Source organism: Balaenoptera ricei, chromosome 6 (genome assembly GCF_028023285.1).
Source record: "Balaenoptera ricei isolate mBalRic1 chromosome 6, mBalRic1.hap2, whole genome shotgun sequence".
NCBI classification, from domain to species: domain Eukaryota; kingdom Metazoa; phylum Chordata; class Mammalia; order Artiodactyla; family Balaenopteridae; genus Balaenoptera; species Balaenoptera ricei.
Genome location: NC_082644.1, coordinates 58,330,034 through 58,349,390, shown reverse-complemented (window position 1 = coordinate 58,349,390; position 19,357 = coordinate 58,330,034). Strand labels below are relative to the sequence as shown.

The window sequence follows — 19,357 nt, the reverse complement described above, 5'->3', positions numbered from 1 at the left end:
AAATTTGAACATCTTACAACACTCACCTCCGGTAGCTTGACGGAAGAGCTTTATCTCTCTCTCTCTCTCTCTCTCTTTCTCTCTCTCTCCCCCCGCCCCCTCCCTAACATTCTCACACACTCTCATTCATACACACTAGTAAATAGCATATCTCGGATATGACCTACCTGTGGAGTGAGTTTCCCAACCCTCTGGGTTATTGGCTCATTCATCACAACTTCCACTTTGCAGGCATCTTTCTCTTTGGGGATGGCGAACTTCAGGTCATCCTGAGACAGGAAGGCGGAGCTGCCCTTCATCACCCTGACCCCTCGGTTAACACGGATGAAGGAGGGGCTGGCCCAGTCTGGGAGCAGCCTCAGCAGCAGCAGCAGGGCACTGAGCCCACGCCAGCTTAGACAGCTCATGCCGACAGGGGCCAACTCGTTTCCATCCACCAGTGCAATCCCTTCCACAAAGGAGGGCTTCTGTGCTTTCTCCGGGGGTGTCAGCTCATAGTCCAAGGGGCAGGGCAATGGGTCCCGACAATGTGCCCCAAGATCTTAACACGTCCCTTTCATTTCAAACTCAGACAAGGAGGTCTTTCAGGCAGTCCCAGAGCTTCTAATAAAACTCGCTGATCACTCCTGACAACGCCCGGCAAGATTAATGTGCGTCCCAAGTGCTTTTTTAATCCTGCAAATGGGACGAGGAGTTGGAGGAAAGTGAGAGAGAAACCAAAAGGTTTATGTGGCTTATTCAAAAGACCCCCACTGACAAAGGAATCTTTCAACCAGCCTGTAATTTCAGCTAAATTAAAAACAAATAAACTAACTTGACCTCCAGGGGCATCTGAAAGGCAATGCAGCCATTTCATTCCCCGGCGGTAACTCCTGCTTCCGGACTCAACGGGGTTCCCAACCGGGATGTCAGTTGTGTGGTCCGACAGGAGGCAGCCCGCCTCACGGCCAAGGGCAGCGTTTGCTCCTCTGCGTTCAGAGGAAGTTGCTGAACTCTTTGCTTTTGTTTTCTCACTTGATAAATGAGGACTGCAACCTCATTTGTACAAGCAAGAGAGCTGATAGAATTACTTGCCCACTGTTTGAAAACATGATTAGTTCTAAATCAGTGCTACCCACTTAAAAAAAAAAAAGGCTTAATAATTTGTCACATGGGCACAATTTTGACTTTGCTGGGCAATGAAGACACCTAAGAAACGCTTGAGTGGAAATTGGAGAAAAGATATTTTTTCTAAGTGAACATTTGGGGTTTTGTTTAGGTGTAACAAGGACTAGGAATCCAGTAACGTAGCTTCAACATACACAGCTAATGACACGGCAGATGTGCATGCATTTATACATCATCTACAATGCTAATTACATAGAAGGTATAGAATTTGCACAAGTGCAGTCTTTTTTTCTATTTTAACCACTTAGAATTTCATGATTATTTCTCTGTGTCCTGTAAGAACAGAAATGATTTTATCCAAATTGCAAGGTATTGAAATACATCTTTAATCCCAAGATACGATTAGGTGAACCAATCATATCCACGATTAGTTATCCATGATAAACCATAATGGTGGTTTATTATGCCCATTGGAAGGTCTTGCATTTTCATGATTTTAATGATTTCTGCACATGGATCCTGAAATGTTTGTCAGAAGGTGTAGACAAAAATGCCACTATTGCCCACCTCTAATATATTAAGGGAAGGCTCATTCTCTTGTCCCTGTTTGAAACCTTTCACATTTGAGACAGTGCGCGACATGTCACCTAACACCTGGGGGCGGGCGGGTGCACACTTCACAGAGCAGCCTGTTTTTTATGGTGTCGGTCCCCAAATAAAACTGTCCCGTCCTCCCACTGACCATGTTGCCCACACTCAGGCTGAATTAGGTTGGTTTGTTTGGGCAAGAATGCAAACCTGCTTGTTGAACTTTCACAACTGGTTTCCATTCACCTTTGGCATCTAAGATCATTCAAAAAAGCAGCGCTTTCACAAAGAAGAGAAGCAACAGGGCGAGTAGGCATCACCCAAAACTGAGAGATAAGAGAAAAAACTTGGCTTTCTGAGATTTTAAATGAATTAAATTAACCCATAAAGGCTGCAAGGACTCTATACTCTCAGGCATTCTTCTCATCTCCCTTCTTCTCCTTTGCTGCTTCTTCCTAGAATCCCTGACTTTTTTCATGTTGGGGAGCCTAGGGTCCAGTCCTGGGACCTGTTTTTTGTCTACCTTCGCTCCCTAGCGACCTCGTTCTTCCTTTTTTTTCATGGATTTATCTTTATGCTTCTTTCCCTCTTGTTACCCAGATTGAGGAGGCTGCCTGAACATAAAAAAGAGAGCCACAACTCAGGCTAGCAGAGCTGTGAGCCAGAAGGAGCCCGCGTGTTTGGGACATTTGCAGAGTGAAGTCACCACACCAGCCCACTCTGCCAGAATTTTACATGGCAGAGAATGTAAACTTCTTTCCTGTTTAACCTACTGTTAAACAGGAAAGACGGCATTTTTGTCTACACTTTCTGACAAATATTTCAGTATCCATGTGCAGAAATCATTAAAATCATGAAAATGCAAGACCTTCCAATGGGCATAATAAACCAGCGTAACTTTACACTGTTAATAACCACCTTATTCTTCAAGATTTTCTGTTAATTTTGTTTAGTCACAAATCAGGTAAATATTTTAACTTCTTTCCTACAGCATATGGGGAAATAGCTCATTCTCTAATTATAGCATAGTAAGTCCTTAATGAGCAGATAAGGTCAAAGACCAAGATTCTAATGTTCATCTACCAGGAAGAGACAAGAGAGAAAGAAAAGGAAATCTGTTTCTGTGGCTCCCCGTGCCACAGTGATATGGGAAGGGAAGACCTGAATCTGAAGATCTGGATTCTAACCCTGGTTTTTCTGAACATCTGTTTCCTCTTTCAAAAATGGGGCCATCCGTCTTGCCTGTTCCAGTTCCCCTGTGAGGCCAGATGAAACAGTCCATGTGGAAATATTTTCTTAATTACAAAGCCCCGTATAAATGTAATGTTATTATTACAAAATATGTCAAAGGAATAAGGGAGTAAAGCCTGTCTAGAGAAAAACAGAATGGCAGGACCTGGTCCTGGATGAAGGGGGCAGAATTAGGTTCAGTAAAAGTCAAATAAAGTGTGTTTTAATGACATTCAAAATTTCTCTTTTTCTTCCTCACAGTCTTAAAACAGGAGGTCGAAGTAAGAAACTGAATGCTAATATTTCAGAAACAACCTGAAGCAACACTGCTGGGAGGTAAAGAGTGCAAGAGTAACAATTTCTAAGCTCAAAATCAAACAAAACTCAGCCTTCCATCAACTGGGCTACCAAATTAGGTGCCATAAAGATCAGAAAGTGTATGCTTTATTTGTGTTTTATTTACATTCTAATTTTGTGCTTGCATTTTTCTCTTGGGGTTAGGAAATGCCAAGTATGGAATATTTCCATGGAAAATATTACTCTGATTTTTCATTTGAAGAAGGTGGCAGTGGAGGAGAAAGAGAAAAGGATTTGGATGAACAGAGAGGGAAAAGGCAAAACAAAAATACAAAACCCACACAGAACAATAGCAATGGAAATCAGGATTCTAAGTCAAACAAGATTTCAGATGATGATGGATTTTTTTATCTCCACTAAAGAAGATGACAGAATTGTCTTGTTTCTGGTACAAAATTACAATGTCCAGAGGCAGCCAACATTTACTTGACAACACCCTAGTGGGAAACCTAACACATCTTGAGAACTCTGTTTGCTTAATCCCAACATAGGGCCAAGTCAGATCCTCGGAATCCAGCTGTCTGTAGCTTGCTCTCATCACTGATGTGGGCAGCCAGAGCGTCAGCAGAATCAGGGAGAGCTTTGGAAGGGGAAGTAGAAAGGTGGCCAGATTCTACAAGGGAGCTTGTAAACCAACTGCATTTTAGCCACATGGGACTTAATTTGATGCTGCAATAGAAACATATCCTGTCTGCTTGCTTGTGTGATTCAGCTGCTTCTCAGCATTTCACAATCCTCGCGTCATCCTGCAAATCAGTTATGCTCTTACAGGCCATTTCCCACCCTTGCCTTTTTTCTTCATGTGGAAATCATGTATTCAAAGGACATCTCTACAAGCCAATAAAAATGTGAAAAGATGTTTTGGAAAGTGGAAAACCATCCTGCTCTGAGTTCTTCCTTATAAAACTTCAAAAAGTTTTCTTTCTTAGTAAATTTCTTTCTTTCTTAGTAAATTCCTGAACAGAAGAAAATGATTCAGTAACATTTCATCTGGTAGAGCTGAGCTGGTTTTTATTTCATAATTACACGTTCAGTTTAACCACAGGAGGATGTATTCTTCATGCTGATATAAACATGGTACTCCTGTCATTTATCTTAGGTAATCTGTGCACAACAGGAAAAGCAGGACCCCAGCTGTCCTCCCAGGCTCTTTCTGCAATGGAACTTGTTGATGGTCAATGTTAATGATGTGCCCTGAAGAGAATCATATTTACTATTGTTCCTCTGTGGAATTTTAAAATGGAAGCTACATGACACAAGAGAAGCACCTTCCCCATCCTGCGCCCAGCACAGTTATCAAGATATCAATAATCAGACTTCCCTGGTGGCGCAGTGGTTAAGAATCCACCCGCCAATGCAGGAGACACAGGTTCAAGCCCTGGTCCGGGAAGACCCCACATGCCGCGGAGCAACTAAGCCTTTGCACCACAACTACTGAAGCCCACGTGCCTAGAGCCCGCGAGCCACAACTACTGAAGCTCGCACACCTAAAGCCCGTGCTCTGCAACAAGAGAAGCCACCGCAATGAGAAGCCCGCGCACCGCAGCAAGAGTAGAGCCCCGCTCGCAACTAGAGAAAGCCCACGCATAGCAACAAAGACCCAATGCAGCCAAAAATAAATTAATTAATTAATTTAAAAAAACAAAAGATATCAATAATCTATCATAGCCTTTTGCTGGCTTGCTTTGCTATTTGCAGAACTCCTACTGGTCTGATACTCTTCTCAGCACTCCAGGTAGTTATTACCAATCAACTAAAGATGACGTAAACAACGGAACATGTTATCTTCCCTGTGCTTGAAGCTATTACCTCATGACTCACAGCTTCAGATCCTACAAGTACCCTATAGTCTTTAAGAAAGAAAATAAACTAATAGAGAAGTGGCATTTTGAGTAAAAAAATAGCCAACTCAGGATCAACCCATTCCCACCCACGCAAACATAGAGAGATTTTGATATCCTTGACTAGACTGGTAAGAAAGCCAGTGAAGATTTTCTGACTTGTATTCTACATTAAAATCTTTAAAATACCAGTCAGAAGAAACATAGAAGCCACCATGGGATTACTTATAATGAATTTTTTAAATCATCATGATTTTCACTCAAATTGATTTCCAAAATAATTCATATGAATCAAATGTAAAAGTTTCAAGCATAAACTCATAACTGAATATAATTATCCATAGAATAACTGAAATGATTCTGAATCATATGTGACATAAATTGATTCACCCAAGAGCAATGAACTGGAAATCAGGAGAACTGTCCCCCAAGGGAACAACTAACTGTCTAAACTCAGAGAAAGTGGTTCTCTTCTTTGTGTAGTAGTTGAGGAAATTAAGACTTAGATTTTACCAAGGACTTCAGATCCACTGCCTCCTCTGACTTTCCTTCCCTGAGAGAGACAGAGAAGTCTAATTGCACCTTGTTATAAGCAACAAGGAGTCAGTCTAAGGCTGGCCCAAGGTCACAGCCGGAGGCAGCAGAGCCTGGGAGAAGCAGGTCTCTGGCACCCTGGGGAAGGGCTCTGTCCTCCTCTGTGCCGACAGTCTCACTGCAAAAGCAGCCCTGGGAGAGGGCAAATACAAAGCAGGTTCTTCTCTTTCAAGAAGCTCATCACCTCTTATGGAGCTTTAATTGTTCAATGCCCCCCCACAGGGGTGGAGAATCCGTGGCGATCTTACCCAACGCAGGATTTCCGGAGTGAATTCTCTCTGGTAGGGAGAATAGAATCGTGGAGAAGAAAAAAATAGCTTGCGACTTCTAAGATTGATTTTCCTTAACAATTTATAGTACAGTTGTTCCTCAGTATCCACAGGGGTTGGTTCCAGTAACCCCCCAACCCTCCACAGATACCAAACGCCACGATGATGCTCAAGTCCTTTATATAAAGTGGCGAAGTGTTTACGTATAACCTATGAACATCTTCCCACACACTTTAAATCATCTCGAGATTACTTATAATACCTAATACAATGTAAATGCTATGTAACTAGTTGTAAATACAATGTAAATTCTGTGTAAATAGTTGCCAGGCAAATTCAAGTTTTGCTTTTTGGAACTTTCTGGAATTTTTTTTTCAAATATTTTCAATCCATAGTTGGCTGAATCCACGGATGTAGAATGCACAGATATGGAAGGCTGACTTTATCTTCCTTTTCTCATTTTTTGTCTACTAGTACTTTTTACTTACTGTATACAGGTACTGGACTATATTCTTTATATATTTGTTTTCATTTATTTCTCACAACAAACCTATAAAGCCGTTTCTATTATTATTCTGATTTTATAAACAGTGACTTAAGGAAGTGACATCATAATCATAATAAAAAACGAACATTTATTAAGTGCTTACTATGGATTAGGTGTTGTTCAAAGGACTTTACATACATTATCTTGTTTAATTCCTATAATGGTTTTAGGAATTAGACAGTGATTTTACAGATTTGGAAAATGAGGTACAAAGAGGTTTACGTTACTTGCCTCAAGTCATCAGCTTGACTCCAGAGTCTTATAACCCATATTTGCCGACCCCAGGACCTGTGCACTTAACTGCTATATTATACCACTTTGCATTACAACAAAATCATATACTCTTTGCAATTCCTTCACTATCCCTGGAGTCTTTTTCCTACAGTATGCAAACCCTTAACAACTTCCTTTATGGTCCCAGACAGCAACTGATGGCTGTTGCAGGAGTTAAAATTTCATTGGAGGCGGTCTTCCCTAGTGGCTCAGTGGTTAAGAATCCACCTGCCAATGCAGGGGACATGGGTTCGATCCCTGATCTGGGAAGATCCCACATGCTGTGGAGCAACAAAGCCCGTGAGCCACAAATACTGAGCCTACTCTCTAGAGCCCACAAGCCACAACTACTGAACCCACGTGCCACAACTACTGAAGCCCACGTGCCTAGAGCCCATGCTCCACAGCAAGAGAAGCCACAATGAGAAGCTCACACACCGCAGCAAGAGTAGTCCCCGCTCGCCGCAACTACAGAAAACCTGCACACAGTAACAAAGACCCAATGCAGCCAAAAATACATAAATAAAATAAATTATTAAAAAAAAATATTTCAGTGGAGGCAATGTTCTCTCAAGGAAGTAGCTGTTACTTTAAGAACATATAATTAATGCAGATACCTTGCCTACCAGCATCTGAGTGTTCCAACTCCTTACACTACAAGCACTGTTTAAAGGCCTCAAGGCAAACAGGCCACTTCAAAATTCCAGTCTATTAAATTAATAAAATACATGTTGATTTTGTTTATAACATTCTGCTTCCTTCACTCTGCAACTTTTTCTAAAATGTAATCTAAATCACAGATGTGTGGTTTACGAGAAAACTCAGAAATCAACTAGTCCATATCCTTCATCTATTTACCTGTTTTTTCTGAAAATAACTTCCTTTTATGTGTATAAAAGAAATGCATGCTCATTAACTAAAGGATAAAAATATAAAAACATAAAGAAAAGGAAAAAATAACACTTTCCCGACACCCAAAGAAAATGCCCTTCGGTTTTCATAAGTATGTATATGTATCTACAGTTTTTAAACTTAATTAGAACCACACTACAAAAAGAGTAGTGTACCATTCTTTTCCAGTTACATAACATTCTATTCTAACCATTTTCCGTATTATTAAACATTCCTTGTGATCTTACTTTTCATCTGTGCACTACATGCTCTACATGGATTTCTAGAGTCATTCCATTGTTGTGCTGAACTAGTTACTATGTCAATAGATTGTGATGAAAAATCCTTCATTAAATTAGCTTATTTTTCTCATTATTTCCTTTTGATAGTCTTTTGGAAGTGGAATCATAAGATCAAAGGGTATAAAACTTATTTTGAGGCTCTTGATATGCATGCTACTTGGAAAGATGGTACTAGTTTACACCTTAATTTTCACTCTGTGGAGAGAAAGTGTCCCTCAGGCTGTACCATCAAGGGCAAGATTGCAAAGATGAATCTTTGACTACCACACAAACTCATTAGAAGGTCTGATTTCCTAGATTTTTCAACACTTCAATGTCTATCTGGCTGATAAAGGCCACATTTTGCAAACTGTGTTTTTCAAAATGCACATGTTGGAGACATTAAAAAGTTTTCCACATAAGTCTTCTATATCCAAATATATGTGAAGCACAGAATGCCAAAATCTTTTAAACATTTACAATGTAATATGAGCTTACTAAAGGCTCTAAGAATTCCTGCAGAAAGAAACCTTTAAGCCCAAAGTTTGCAAACTTATAGAAAACCATTTTTTTAAATAAAGAACCCAGAAAGTTCAAAGGTAGTCCTGCTTGAGGAAGTTTCTCTGTCACCTCATCCTGAAGCCAAGCTCTAAATCCAGAGTGCACTATAAACTGATTTTTTTTTTAACATCTATAAAGCAGAAACTAAACTGATTTTTAAATGTGGGTTTATGTGGCTACAAGTTTTATTCTATTTTCTTTTGCTGCAGTAATGTCTAGAGAATTTGGAAGATCAGCTAACTAACGCCAGGAGGAGGCCTTGATGTGCTGGTATGGTGTTATAGGCTGAATTTTGTTCCCCCAAAATTCATATATTGAATTCCTAACCCCCAGTACCTCAGAATGTGACTATATTTAGAGATAGAGTCTGTAAGGAGGAAAATTAAAATTAAAATGAGGTCATTAGGGTGGGCACATCTAAGCACATTGTTATTGTGACTATTAACTACTAATCCTCATCAAACATTTTCTTTTCCCCTTTCCCATTATATACCTCGTCTTGACCAACTATCCTATCTCCTTAAAACGCTCTCTCTACCCACTCCTTCACCAGCCTTGTATTTCCTAAAAGGACCCTTGATTTTGATTGCCACCAGTCCACTGAAATAGCTGTCTCAAAGGCTGCCAGTGACCTCCTAATTGTTACAGCAAATTGAACTTTTCTCCAACAATCCTCTCTGATCTCTATAGCACCCAACAATGCGCTATACCCACACTTGCTGCACAATTTCTTCTCTCCTAGTTTATGGACTCAGTATACTCCCCACTTCTCCTTCTACCTCACCAATGCCTCTTTCTCTTTTATCTCCTCTTCCTTTTCTTTCCACCCTGTTTTCTCCTCTCTTGGTCACATTGTATCATTGAAAATACCATATTTTTTAAAAATCTGACCTCAACTGGCTTCTCACTACATATCCACTCGCATGGTCTTTGGCCATCACCTCTAGGCTTATGTAGCCCCAACCACAGCCCTCCCTCTCCCGTAACCTCAGTTACACATTCACGGTGACCTGCTTGACACTTCCCACCTGTAAACCCCTGCTCATGTGTGCCCCCTGCCTGGAATGTCTTTGCTTCCATCCTTATTAAAATCTTTCTCACATATCAATGCCTTGTGAAATGCCTCCTCCAAGATGCCCTAAGACCTGATCATTCCATTTGGTTTCTGCTATTGCAGAAAAGTCACATTTTACTTAAACCCATCATGGGGCATTTATCATATCCTACATGATGGTGTGACTATGTGTTTTGAAGGCAGGAGGACAGACCTGTCTGTTGCATGTGATATGCATTCAACACATGTATCAATAAATGAAATCAGCAATGATGGTTGAACTGTGCTTTTAGCATTCTTGTCAAAACAAGACTATGAACACACATTAACATCTTTGAGCTCTTCTCATTTATACCTGGACATTTCTGTGAGTAACATCTTGAGTGGTGCCCATAGCTCCATTTTTGGCTCCTTCTGGTTAAACAATTTTCTAAATTCCTAAACAAAGATATAGAAACAAGCTTATCTAATTCACAGACAGCAAAAATCCAGGAAGGTTAACTGTTACCACTGAGGGCATAATCAAGATCGACGTCCTGGATAATGGAGGTTGGAATGATGGGCTGAAGCCAGCAAATTCACTTTCAACAAGCACAAACATATAAATTTACATTCCAAAAAATCAATTGCAAATGTATGGGAAAGAGAAGATTTGGGCAGTAATTTATGAAAAAAAAAAATTGTCTTCAAACACCTGCAGGAGGAGTGACTTTATCCTGTGGTTCCCGTGTGCAGAAACAGGGAGGATGGGTGAATCTCAGCATCCCCTCAGAAAGAACTTTCCTTCAGAGCTGTCCAGTAATGGCGAGGGCTGAGGTATAGACACAGGAAGGGGTCTTTGTCTCAGGGAGGGAGCGTGGATTAGGTGCTTTCTGGGGTCCCTTTTAACTGTGAGACTGGATTTCCCTGTGTGCTTGTCCCCTGCCACTTCTCCAGCCTCTTCTCACACGACTCTCCTCCTTGCCACGGACAAGCTAGTCACTCAGGTCTTCGTTCCTTCCTTAAACTCATGGCACCGCCCATTCTAGGCCTTTACATGTTTCATCCATGTTGTACCATCTGCCATGAATGCCCTTTTCCCCTTTCCCACCTACCACTCCATTTGGCTAAATTCTACCCATCCTTCAGGTCTCAACCTCCCAGACCAGTTTTAACTGCTTGCGTAGAATCCTGCAATACCCCTTACCACATGTTGCACACCTACAGGCATTTAAATGTTTATTTGCAGTCATTTATACATGTCTGCCTTTAACCTTAGTCTGTAAGCTTCTTGAAGATGACAACCATGATTGTTCTGCTCACTCAAACATCTCCAGTCCTGGTCACAGGGTTTGGCACAGAGAAGATCAATACGTATCAGTTGAGAGACTGACTTACCCCAGTGCAAACTTTGGACTTAAAAGAAAAACTGATAGATGAGTGAGAGACAGAGAGAGACAGAGACAGAGAAGGAGAGCAAGAGCTCACGCCACATGCTTGAATGGCTGTTTCTTTCCACTTGGTGATAGCTCATAGGCTGACATGGGGCAATTGCAGAGTTTCAAAATCTCAAACAAATACTTTCCCCTGAGGTTAGGCCGCCTGCTACAGTGGAGAAAAATCCCAAGAGAAACAAAATGATTCTTCTCCTCAGATATTTATGTGAAATGGCTATACAAGTCTCCAGTTCTGAAGGGTCAGGAAGAAAAGGACAGAATGATATTCACATTGCCTTTGTTTTCTCCTTAAGGAATCCCTTTGGTAGTGTGTGAGCTCATGGATTTGTTTCATGCTTCTACTTAATCTGGAAGAAGGAATCAAGGGAGTACCAGGCTGCTGCCCAGAGTTATAGGCCGAGGAAGTGGTGGATGGAGACCTATCCTGCCCAGCCCATGAGGTCTGGAAGAAAGCTCTATTTCCCATTTCCCTTTTCTTTTCACCTATAAACTGCCTGGTTCGCCACATGTTTGATTCTTTCCAGCCTTCACACCTGTTAGTCCTCTCCTAAAGAAGAAATATTTATTGAGAACTTATCATATGTCATGCATCATACTGGGTGCTTTCCAAATGTCTTTTAGCCCTTCCAAACACCTGGTGAGGTAAGTATCAATGTATTTGTTTTACTCCCAAGGAAACTGGTAAGTAATTTGGCCAACATCACAGAACCAAAGAACATCACAGCCTAGGGTTGGAACCCAGTTGAGATTTATTCAAAGGCCATTCTTTTTTTCTACTACACCACACTCTGATTCAATATTTGGTAGGGCTCTCCTATCAACACTACCTTTTGGTTTCAAAACAATCACTAATGCCTATTTGACAAACTATTTCATCCTACCATGTTATAACAAAAGAGAAGATTTATATAGAACAGAACTAAAGCACTGCTCTTCTGTTGTTGCTGTGTTGTTTTTACGAGAAGAATCACTTTCACAGAAAAAAAAAAAAAAAGGAAATCTAGGCAATGAACAGGATTTGATAGGAAACAGCAACTTTTAAACATTTGGATGAATCCTCATCTGGTAATTCTGATCCTTTCTGAAATTATCCTAACTACTTAATGATTTTGGCTTATATCAATAATTTATAACAATTATATCAATAATTATCAATAATTTATTAAGAATTTTTGTGCTAACAAGAAATGTAGACTTTGGAATGAAAATACCATGGCATTGAGTGTGACCTCATGAGGCAAAGCCCTGGTTTATTTATTGTAAGAGAAGGATTCAGGGAGCATCTATAAGGACTGAGCAGCTGATAACACTTGATAGGATGCAGAGATGGGATCCCAGGGAAGTAGACTGCGCCAATGGAAGGACTTGGAGCTTAGTGAGCCCTGGAGTGTTACCTGCCCCCGTCTCTAAGGAAGCCAGAAAGGAAGGTTTCAAGGATAAAGTTGAGAGTGAAGAGTGACAAACGATCTTAGCAGCCTTTGAAGATGCACCAAAGGAGTATTTTGACACCATATCAGCAACTTCAGAAATAGGGAGGGATAAAAGGGAAACCAAAGTCTATTTTGCCATCTCCATTAAGCTTACAAATGAGAAGCCAAGAACGTTTTGTCAAAAATATCCTAACTTTTCAAGATCCCTGTACTCTGTCCTCCAGTGAGCACTTTCCCATCCAAACACAGTATCTTCAGACAGCTGGAGGCTATGTTTGTCAGAAAAACACATAGATCACAGCTATATTTTGATATTCTTATCTTGATGGCCAAGTTTTAGAACCTTTTGAAATGTTGCCCCAGTCACTGCAGCAAGAGAAACTCTAGTACAGACAAAAGGCGAGATTTCATTAGGGAGTTGTTGTTTTTTTCTTCTCCAGCCCCTCAAAGATCTCTGTTTGAGCCTCTCACCTAGTTGCACAAAAGCTATTAAATCACTTGAATGAAAGGGTCAGGGAGCAAGCTGTGCAAGTATGGAAGCCAGCAAGCCCTGTTCAGACCACCCAGCTCTCCAAAGGGGGAGCAACACCAGATTCAGACAAGATAAGAGGCTGCCACCCCACGTAACCTGGCCCAGGGAAACAGCCTTCCAAGAGAGTTACAGGATCCCATTGTGTGGAATGACTGTGTGCTCTGAAAGGTGGCATTTGTCTAACTCACTAGATCAGTGGTCTTGGTTCTTTGTGAGAGGAAAAAAAACTTAAAGGGTATTTTTAAAAATTTTTAAGAAAAGCTGTAAGCCAAATCTTTGGGCCTGCTGTCAAAGCAAACAGTGAAACTGAGCTATATCCATCAATGTCAGAATGTCAGAGATAGAAAGATATCAAAACTCACTGAATTCAACCCTTTTGTTATATTAACAGAGGAAGAGAAGGTTAGCAAGAATAGGTGATTCATCCAAGATTGGTTGGCAACACCTAAGATGTGAAACACCAGGAAGACAAAGAGTCTATCCATATTATACACACTGATCTTTCTAAGTCCTTGGCACTAGCACAGAGCCTGCCATGTAGCAGGCACCTACAAATATTTGGAATGAGGAGAGGGGAAAAAAAGGAAGGGGCACTGATGACCACATCCTATTTTCTTTTTACTATAAATATACAAGCCATTCAATGTCATTGGGGATGGGGATGGAAGCTGAGTTCCTACTTTCATATGCTGTCAAATGAGGACCTCAACATGATAGAGGTATCATTTCCTATTTCTCCCGATCCTTGTGGATTGGTCCAATCAAAACAAATTTCTAGGAATTAAACTGCTCCTGAACAGTCCCCAGAAATAATCCAGCTCAGTTCAGCCCAACTCAGCCCCAGGAGCACAGTATCCCCTGCAAGTTGATAAAGAATTAAGAATACCCTTGGGTTTAAAGTTTCCAAGACATGACATAGCTTATCCATGCGGAGCAGGTCAGACCACATAGCCACATGGAACTGGGGTACCTTTCCCTGACTCCCTTTCTCACTCATGGGAATGGAGAGGCAGGATGGAAAGGGGGAGCAAAGGAAAAAAAAAAAAAGATGAGTTTGGTGGGAGAGCTGGTTAAAAGTTCTGGTTTGCTGGCCAAGCGTGCCAAACCATGCTTCATATAACTTATGTTCAACATCAGCTCAAACTCAAGTTTATTATTTAGGTATGAGGTTTAACATTAACCAAGGACGTGACAAGAATTTAATTGCCAAGGACGATGTAGAGCACTGCTCATCCAAGTGTGATCGCGCCTGCATCAGAATCACCTGGGTAAATTCTTGGCTCCACCCCAAGTCTAAACTGTTCTCGGGGTGTGGCCTAAGCACCTGCCTTACACCAAGCACCCAAGTGGTTCTTAGGTACACTGGGTTATGAGGATCTCTGATGGAGAGAAAGAGGAAAAGTAGTTAACATTTTCTTAGTGTTATGCTGAAGGCACTTGTATCAAACGAAGGCAGGGGACTAAGAAACAAATCTTCAAGCTTTAACTGGAGCAGGGTATGGTGGTATCAGTTTTGCAGAGCAGAAACCTGAAAAGCATTTGGATCTCTAGCTCTGGTCTTTGAAACAGTCCTGAAAAGGTTAATCTCTCCAGCAAGATTCCCAGGCCATAAACTCCAACCAGCCCGCGGAAATGTTCTTCTGAAGCTTTACAATTCACACCACACAACAAGACTGCACACAATAATTAAAAAAAAAAAAAAATACAAAAACAGAAACAAAAATTAAATGCCTTGAAAATTATTTTGGGGATCCAGATGACAACTAAAAGAAACTGACAACTATTTACTACAGCACCAAAGTCTCTGGACCAAATCCGAGGAATGAGAAGAAAGAGCTTAAAAATCAGTCAGAAACTTCAGAACAATATGATTTCGTTACCTCTCCACCACCGGCTCTCATCCCCATAAAAACAGAAACCATGCTTTAAAAAATATGTATCCAAATATAACTAAACTAAAGCAAAGGTATCCAAAAATCACCTCCTCCAAATTTCTATATATTTATACCATGAGAATATTATCTATTTTGTTAATTTTGGCATCTTTTCTTTTTGCCATTTCATTTAGCTGAAAAGAAATATTCTGATTTGAGGGGGGACAATTACAGAATGTAAAAATGTTTATTTCACTGGTGAGTGCTGCTGGGGATGGATTCAGAAGAGAGTTATACATTTGTGTTACATAATAAAGAGCCTCCCACTTGGGGCATATGGCTTTTTAACACCGCAATTTGCCACCTTGGGAGTTTACATGAGAATTAAACTTTTGCAAGCAGACTCGAGTGAAGCTACCACACAGATAACCTCTGGGGCATTCTAGCAGAACATTCACAGTCAAGATGAGAGGAAATACATAAAGCAGATACTTACAGGTAGTGGTTTTCCTTGCCAAGCCAAAGAGCTAGAAACCATTGGCGCAGGCAGGCAGGATAAGAGTTACTGACCCGGTAATCTCTGGTTTAAAGGGCTTTGAGAGGAAGGGGGAGGAAAAACAGCCCAGGGAGGGAAACAGAGCTGAAATTCCAGTCTTTCAGGTCAGCTGAGTTTTAGCTTTCTTTGTACTAAAAATCCATTAACCCACCCAACAAGAAAATAGAAAACTGAAGGTCACATACACACTCCACTGTCTTTGCTGGTCTTCTCCGGGGCTGCAGCTTCTGCGGCTTTGAAAACTTCCCGATTGCCAAGCTCAGGGCTCCCTGGGAGAAGGGCATGATCAAGGGTGCCTGCAACTGCTTGCAGAGAGCCTGACCTCCCTGGCAGAGAGCCAAGCTCTCCAGTCCCTTCTGCTGGCTGGGTCCGCAGGGACAAAACTGAGCTTTCGTTAATAAGGTTGGTTGCGTCTCTTCCTAGTCTCTCCCCCGCTTCCTTTCTCACTATTAGTTCTGTACTAACTGCTCCGCCACTGGCTGAGCTGAAGCTGCCTCTCCCGCCCTCAGTGCACAGGCACACACGCTCACAGACACACACATGGGCACACACCCACACCCCATACACACAATCACCCAAACACACCACACACAGGCATCCACACGCGTGCACGCACACACACCCACATACAAATGAGTTCACAGGCATGCACACACGTGCGCACACCCTCACACCCATGTGCGTGCAAACACACATACACGTAGGTGCACACACACATTGCTCATACCCACCCACACTCATACCCACACAAGTTTTTTTCCAGAAACTTCAAACTCTTCCTGAACCTTTCTTGGAACAAATTCCCATCCTGAAAGATTTTTATTCAAATTCAGACAAGATGTCCAGCATTCAGAAGGGAGGAGAGAGGAGACCTGGCCCCTCTGAACTTTGGTCACAGCCTTTAAAGGAAAAGAGGAGATTCTAGGGGGCTGTTTTTAAGTACCACCTTAGTTCTTCAGTTTATAAGGCTTTTAATGTGTCTGGTTCTTTTTTAAAAATCCAGAAAAACTCTATTAATCTCATCTCATTTGCATATAGTTTATGACCCCACTGATTCAGCTCTATCACAGGTCAAGACATGTCCTCTCAGCAGAGATTCATTCAGTTAAACTGGGCAGGATTCCGTGGGTGGGTGAAAGTTTTGTTCCTTAACAACTGCATAATAAAATGCTTTCCTGTATTTCATCTCCACCAGAAAAAAAAAAAAAATAATGGCATAGTATCTGGGCTAACTTTTAAACTGACCATAAATAGAGAAGTAGGAGTCTTATCTTGCTTTGGGGAAACTGTTTATATCGAGACACATCTGGCTATTTTAAACCTCAGCCAGAAGTACAAGGCACTGTAAATCCAATTCAGCCTAGACTGTGGTTTCCCTTAACAAGGTCACCACATACTGCCCTCTCTCTTGGAAAAAATTGAGAGGAAGAGAAAAGAAAATAGAAAAGAAAAGGAAGCAGATTACGTGAAGAAGGAATAAAGAAAAAAAAAATGAAGAAGAATTCAAAAGGAGAGAGAAAACAATTATTTCATTTTAAAACATGCTTTATATAGATACTTTAGCAATGAAAGGTACATATACACTTACTCAAAGTCACCAGAAATTTAAAATCTTCAAGAATCTCTTGATTCATTCCATTTGTTCGAAGAATAAATGGGTGAAACGTCTCCAAGAATCACTAGGTTCTTTATAAGTAAACAAACACTATTTACTAAACACACAAAATACAGTGACAGTGTATGATTCATGTACTGATCTCGAAAAAGAAAAAAATAAAGCCTTAATGATAACAGGAAACACAGTGTGACAGACAATCTTGTTTTCAGATTAAATTTAAAAATTTCCCAGCTTCTGAGAAGCAAGAAGAACTACAATCCTGCAGCCTGTGGAACAAAAACCACATTCACAGAAAGGTAGACAAGATGAAAAGGCAGAGGGTTATGTACCAGATGAAGGAACAAGATGAAACCCCAGAAAAACAACTAAATGAAGTGGAGATAGGCAATCTTCCAGAAAGAGAATTCAGAATAATGATAGTGAAGATGACCCAGGACCTCGGAAAAAGAATGGAGGCAAGGATGGAGAAGATGCAAGAGATGTTTAACAAAGATCTAGAAGAATTAAAGAACAAACAAGCAGAGATGAACAATACAATAACTGAAATGAAAAATACACTAGAAGGAATCAATAGCAGAATAACTGAGGCAGAAGAACGGATAAGTGACCTGGAAGACAGAATGGTGGAATTTACTGCTGTGGAACAGAATAAAGAAAAAAGAATGAAAAGAAAGGAAGACAGCCTAAAAGACCTCTGGGACAACATTAAATGCAACAACATTCGCGTTATAGGGGTCCCAGAAGGAGAAGAGAGAGAGAAAGGTCCCGAGAAAATATTTGAAGAGATTATAGTCAAAAACTTCCCTAACATGGGAAAGGAAATAGCCACCCAAGTCCAGGAAGTGCAGAGAGTCCCATACAGGATAAACTGGGAGAAACACACCAAGACACACAGTAATCAAACTGGCAAAAATTAAAGACAAAGAAAAATTATTGAAAGCAGCAAGGGAAAAATGACAAATAACATACAAGGGAACTCCCATAAGGTTAACAGCTGATTTCTCAGCAGAAACTCTACAAGCCAGAAGGGAGTGGCATGATATACTTAAAGTGATGAAAGGGAAGAACCTACAACCAAGATTACTCTAGCCGGCAAGGATCTCTTTCAGATTTGATGGAGAAATCAAAAGCTTTACAGACAAGCAAAAGCTAAGAGAATTCAGCACCACCTAACCAGCTCTACAACAAATGCTAAAGGAACTTCTCTAAGTGGGAAACACAAGAGAAGAAAAGGACCTACAAAAACAAACCCAAAAGAATTAAGAAAATGGTCATAGGAACATACATATCGATAATTACCTTAAACGTGAATGGATTAAATGATCCAACCAAAAGACAGAGGCTTGCTGAATGGATACAAAAACAAGACCCACATATATGCTGTCTACAAGAGACCCACTTCAGACCTAGGGACACATACAGACCGAAAGTGAGGGGATGGAAAAAGATATTCCATGCAAATGGAAATCAAAAGAAAACTGGAGTAGCAATACTCATATCAGATAAAATAGACTTTAAAATAAAGAATGTTACAAGAGACAAGGAAGGACACTACATAATGATCAAGGGATCAATCCAAGAAGAAGATATAACAATTATAAATATATATGCACCCAACATAGGAGCACCTAAATACATAAGGCAACTGCTAACAGCTAAAAAAGAGGAAATCGACAGTAACACAATAATAGTGGGGGACTTTAACACATCACTTACACCAGTGGACAGATCATCCAAAATGAAAATAAATAAGGAAACAGAAGCTTTAAATGACACAATACACCAGATAGATTTAATTGATATTTATAGGACATTCCATCCAAAAAAAGCAGACTACACGTTCTTCTCAAGTGCACACGGAACATTCTCCAGGATAGATCACATCTTGGGTCACAAATCAAGCCTCAGTTAAATTAAGAAAATTGAAATCATATCAAGCATCTTTTCTGACCACAACGCTATGAGACTAGAAATCAATTACAGGGAAAAAAACATAAAAAACACAAACACATGGAGGCTAAACAATACGTTACTAAATAGCCAAGAGATCACTGAAGAAATCAAAGAGGAAATCAAAAAATACCTAGAGACAAATGACAATGAAAACACGACAATCCAAAACCTATGGGATGCAGCAAAAGCAGTTCTAAGAAGGAAGTTTATAGCTATACAAGCCTACCTAAAGAAACAAGAAAAATCTCAAGTAAATAATCTAACCTTACACCTAAAGGAACTAGAGAAAGAAGAACAAACAAAACCCAAAGTTAGCAGAAGGAAAGAAATCATAAAGATCAGAGTGGAAATAAATGAAATAGAAA

The 19,357-nt window shown here is 40.5% G+C and overlaps 1 protein-coding gene across 10 annotated transcripts in view; it reads right to left on the bottom strand.

Moving 5' to 3' along the window:
* Window positions 1–15,891, bottom strand: part of FREM1 (FRAS1 related extracellular matrix 1) — a 190,254-nt gene extending 174,363 nt beyond the window's left edge. For 6 of the 10 annotated variants that reach the window (XR_009503656.1, XR_009503657.1, XM_059924700.1 and 3 more), the window contains exons 1-2: window positions 15,362–15,448; window positions 168–675 (exon numbers count right to left, since the gene is read on the bottom strand). Coding sequence is in view for 8 of the 10 variants with exons in the window: in XM_059924700.1 (XP_059780683.1) it covers window positions 168–407 (240 nt within the window). In the remaining 2 variants the exon portion in view is untranslated. Of the gene's footprint in view, window positions 1–167; window positions 676–5,965; window positions 5,984–15,361; window positions 15,450–15,606 lie in introns of those variants that run through there. The other 4 variants (XM_059924706.1, XM_059924708.1, XM_059924701.1 and 1 more) reach the window with 3 other exon arrangements.
* Window positions 15,892–19,357: the final 3,466 nt, after the last annotated feature.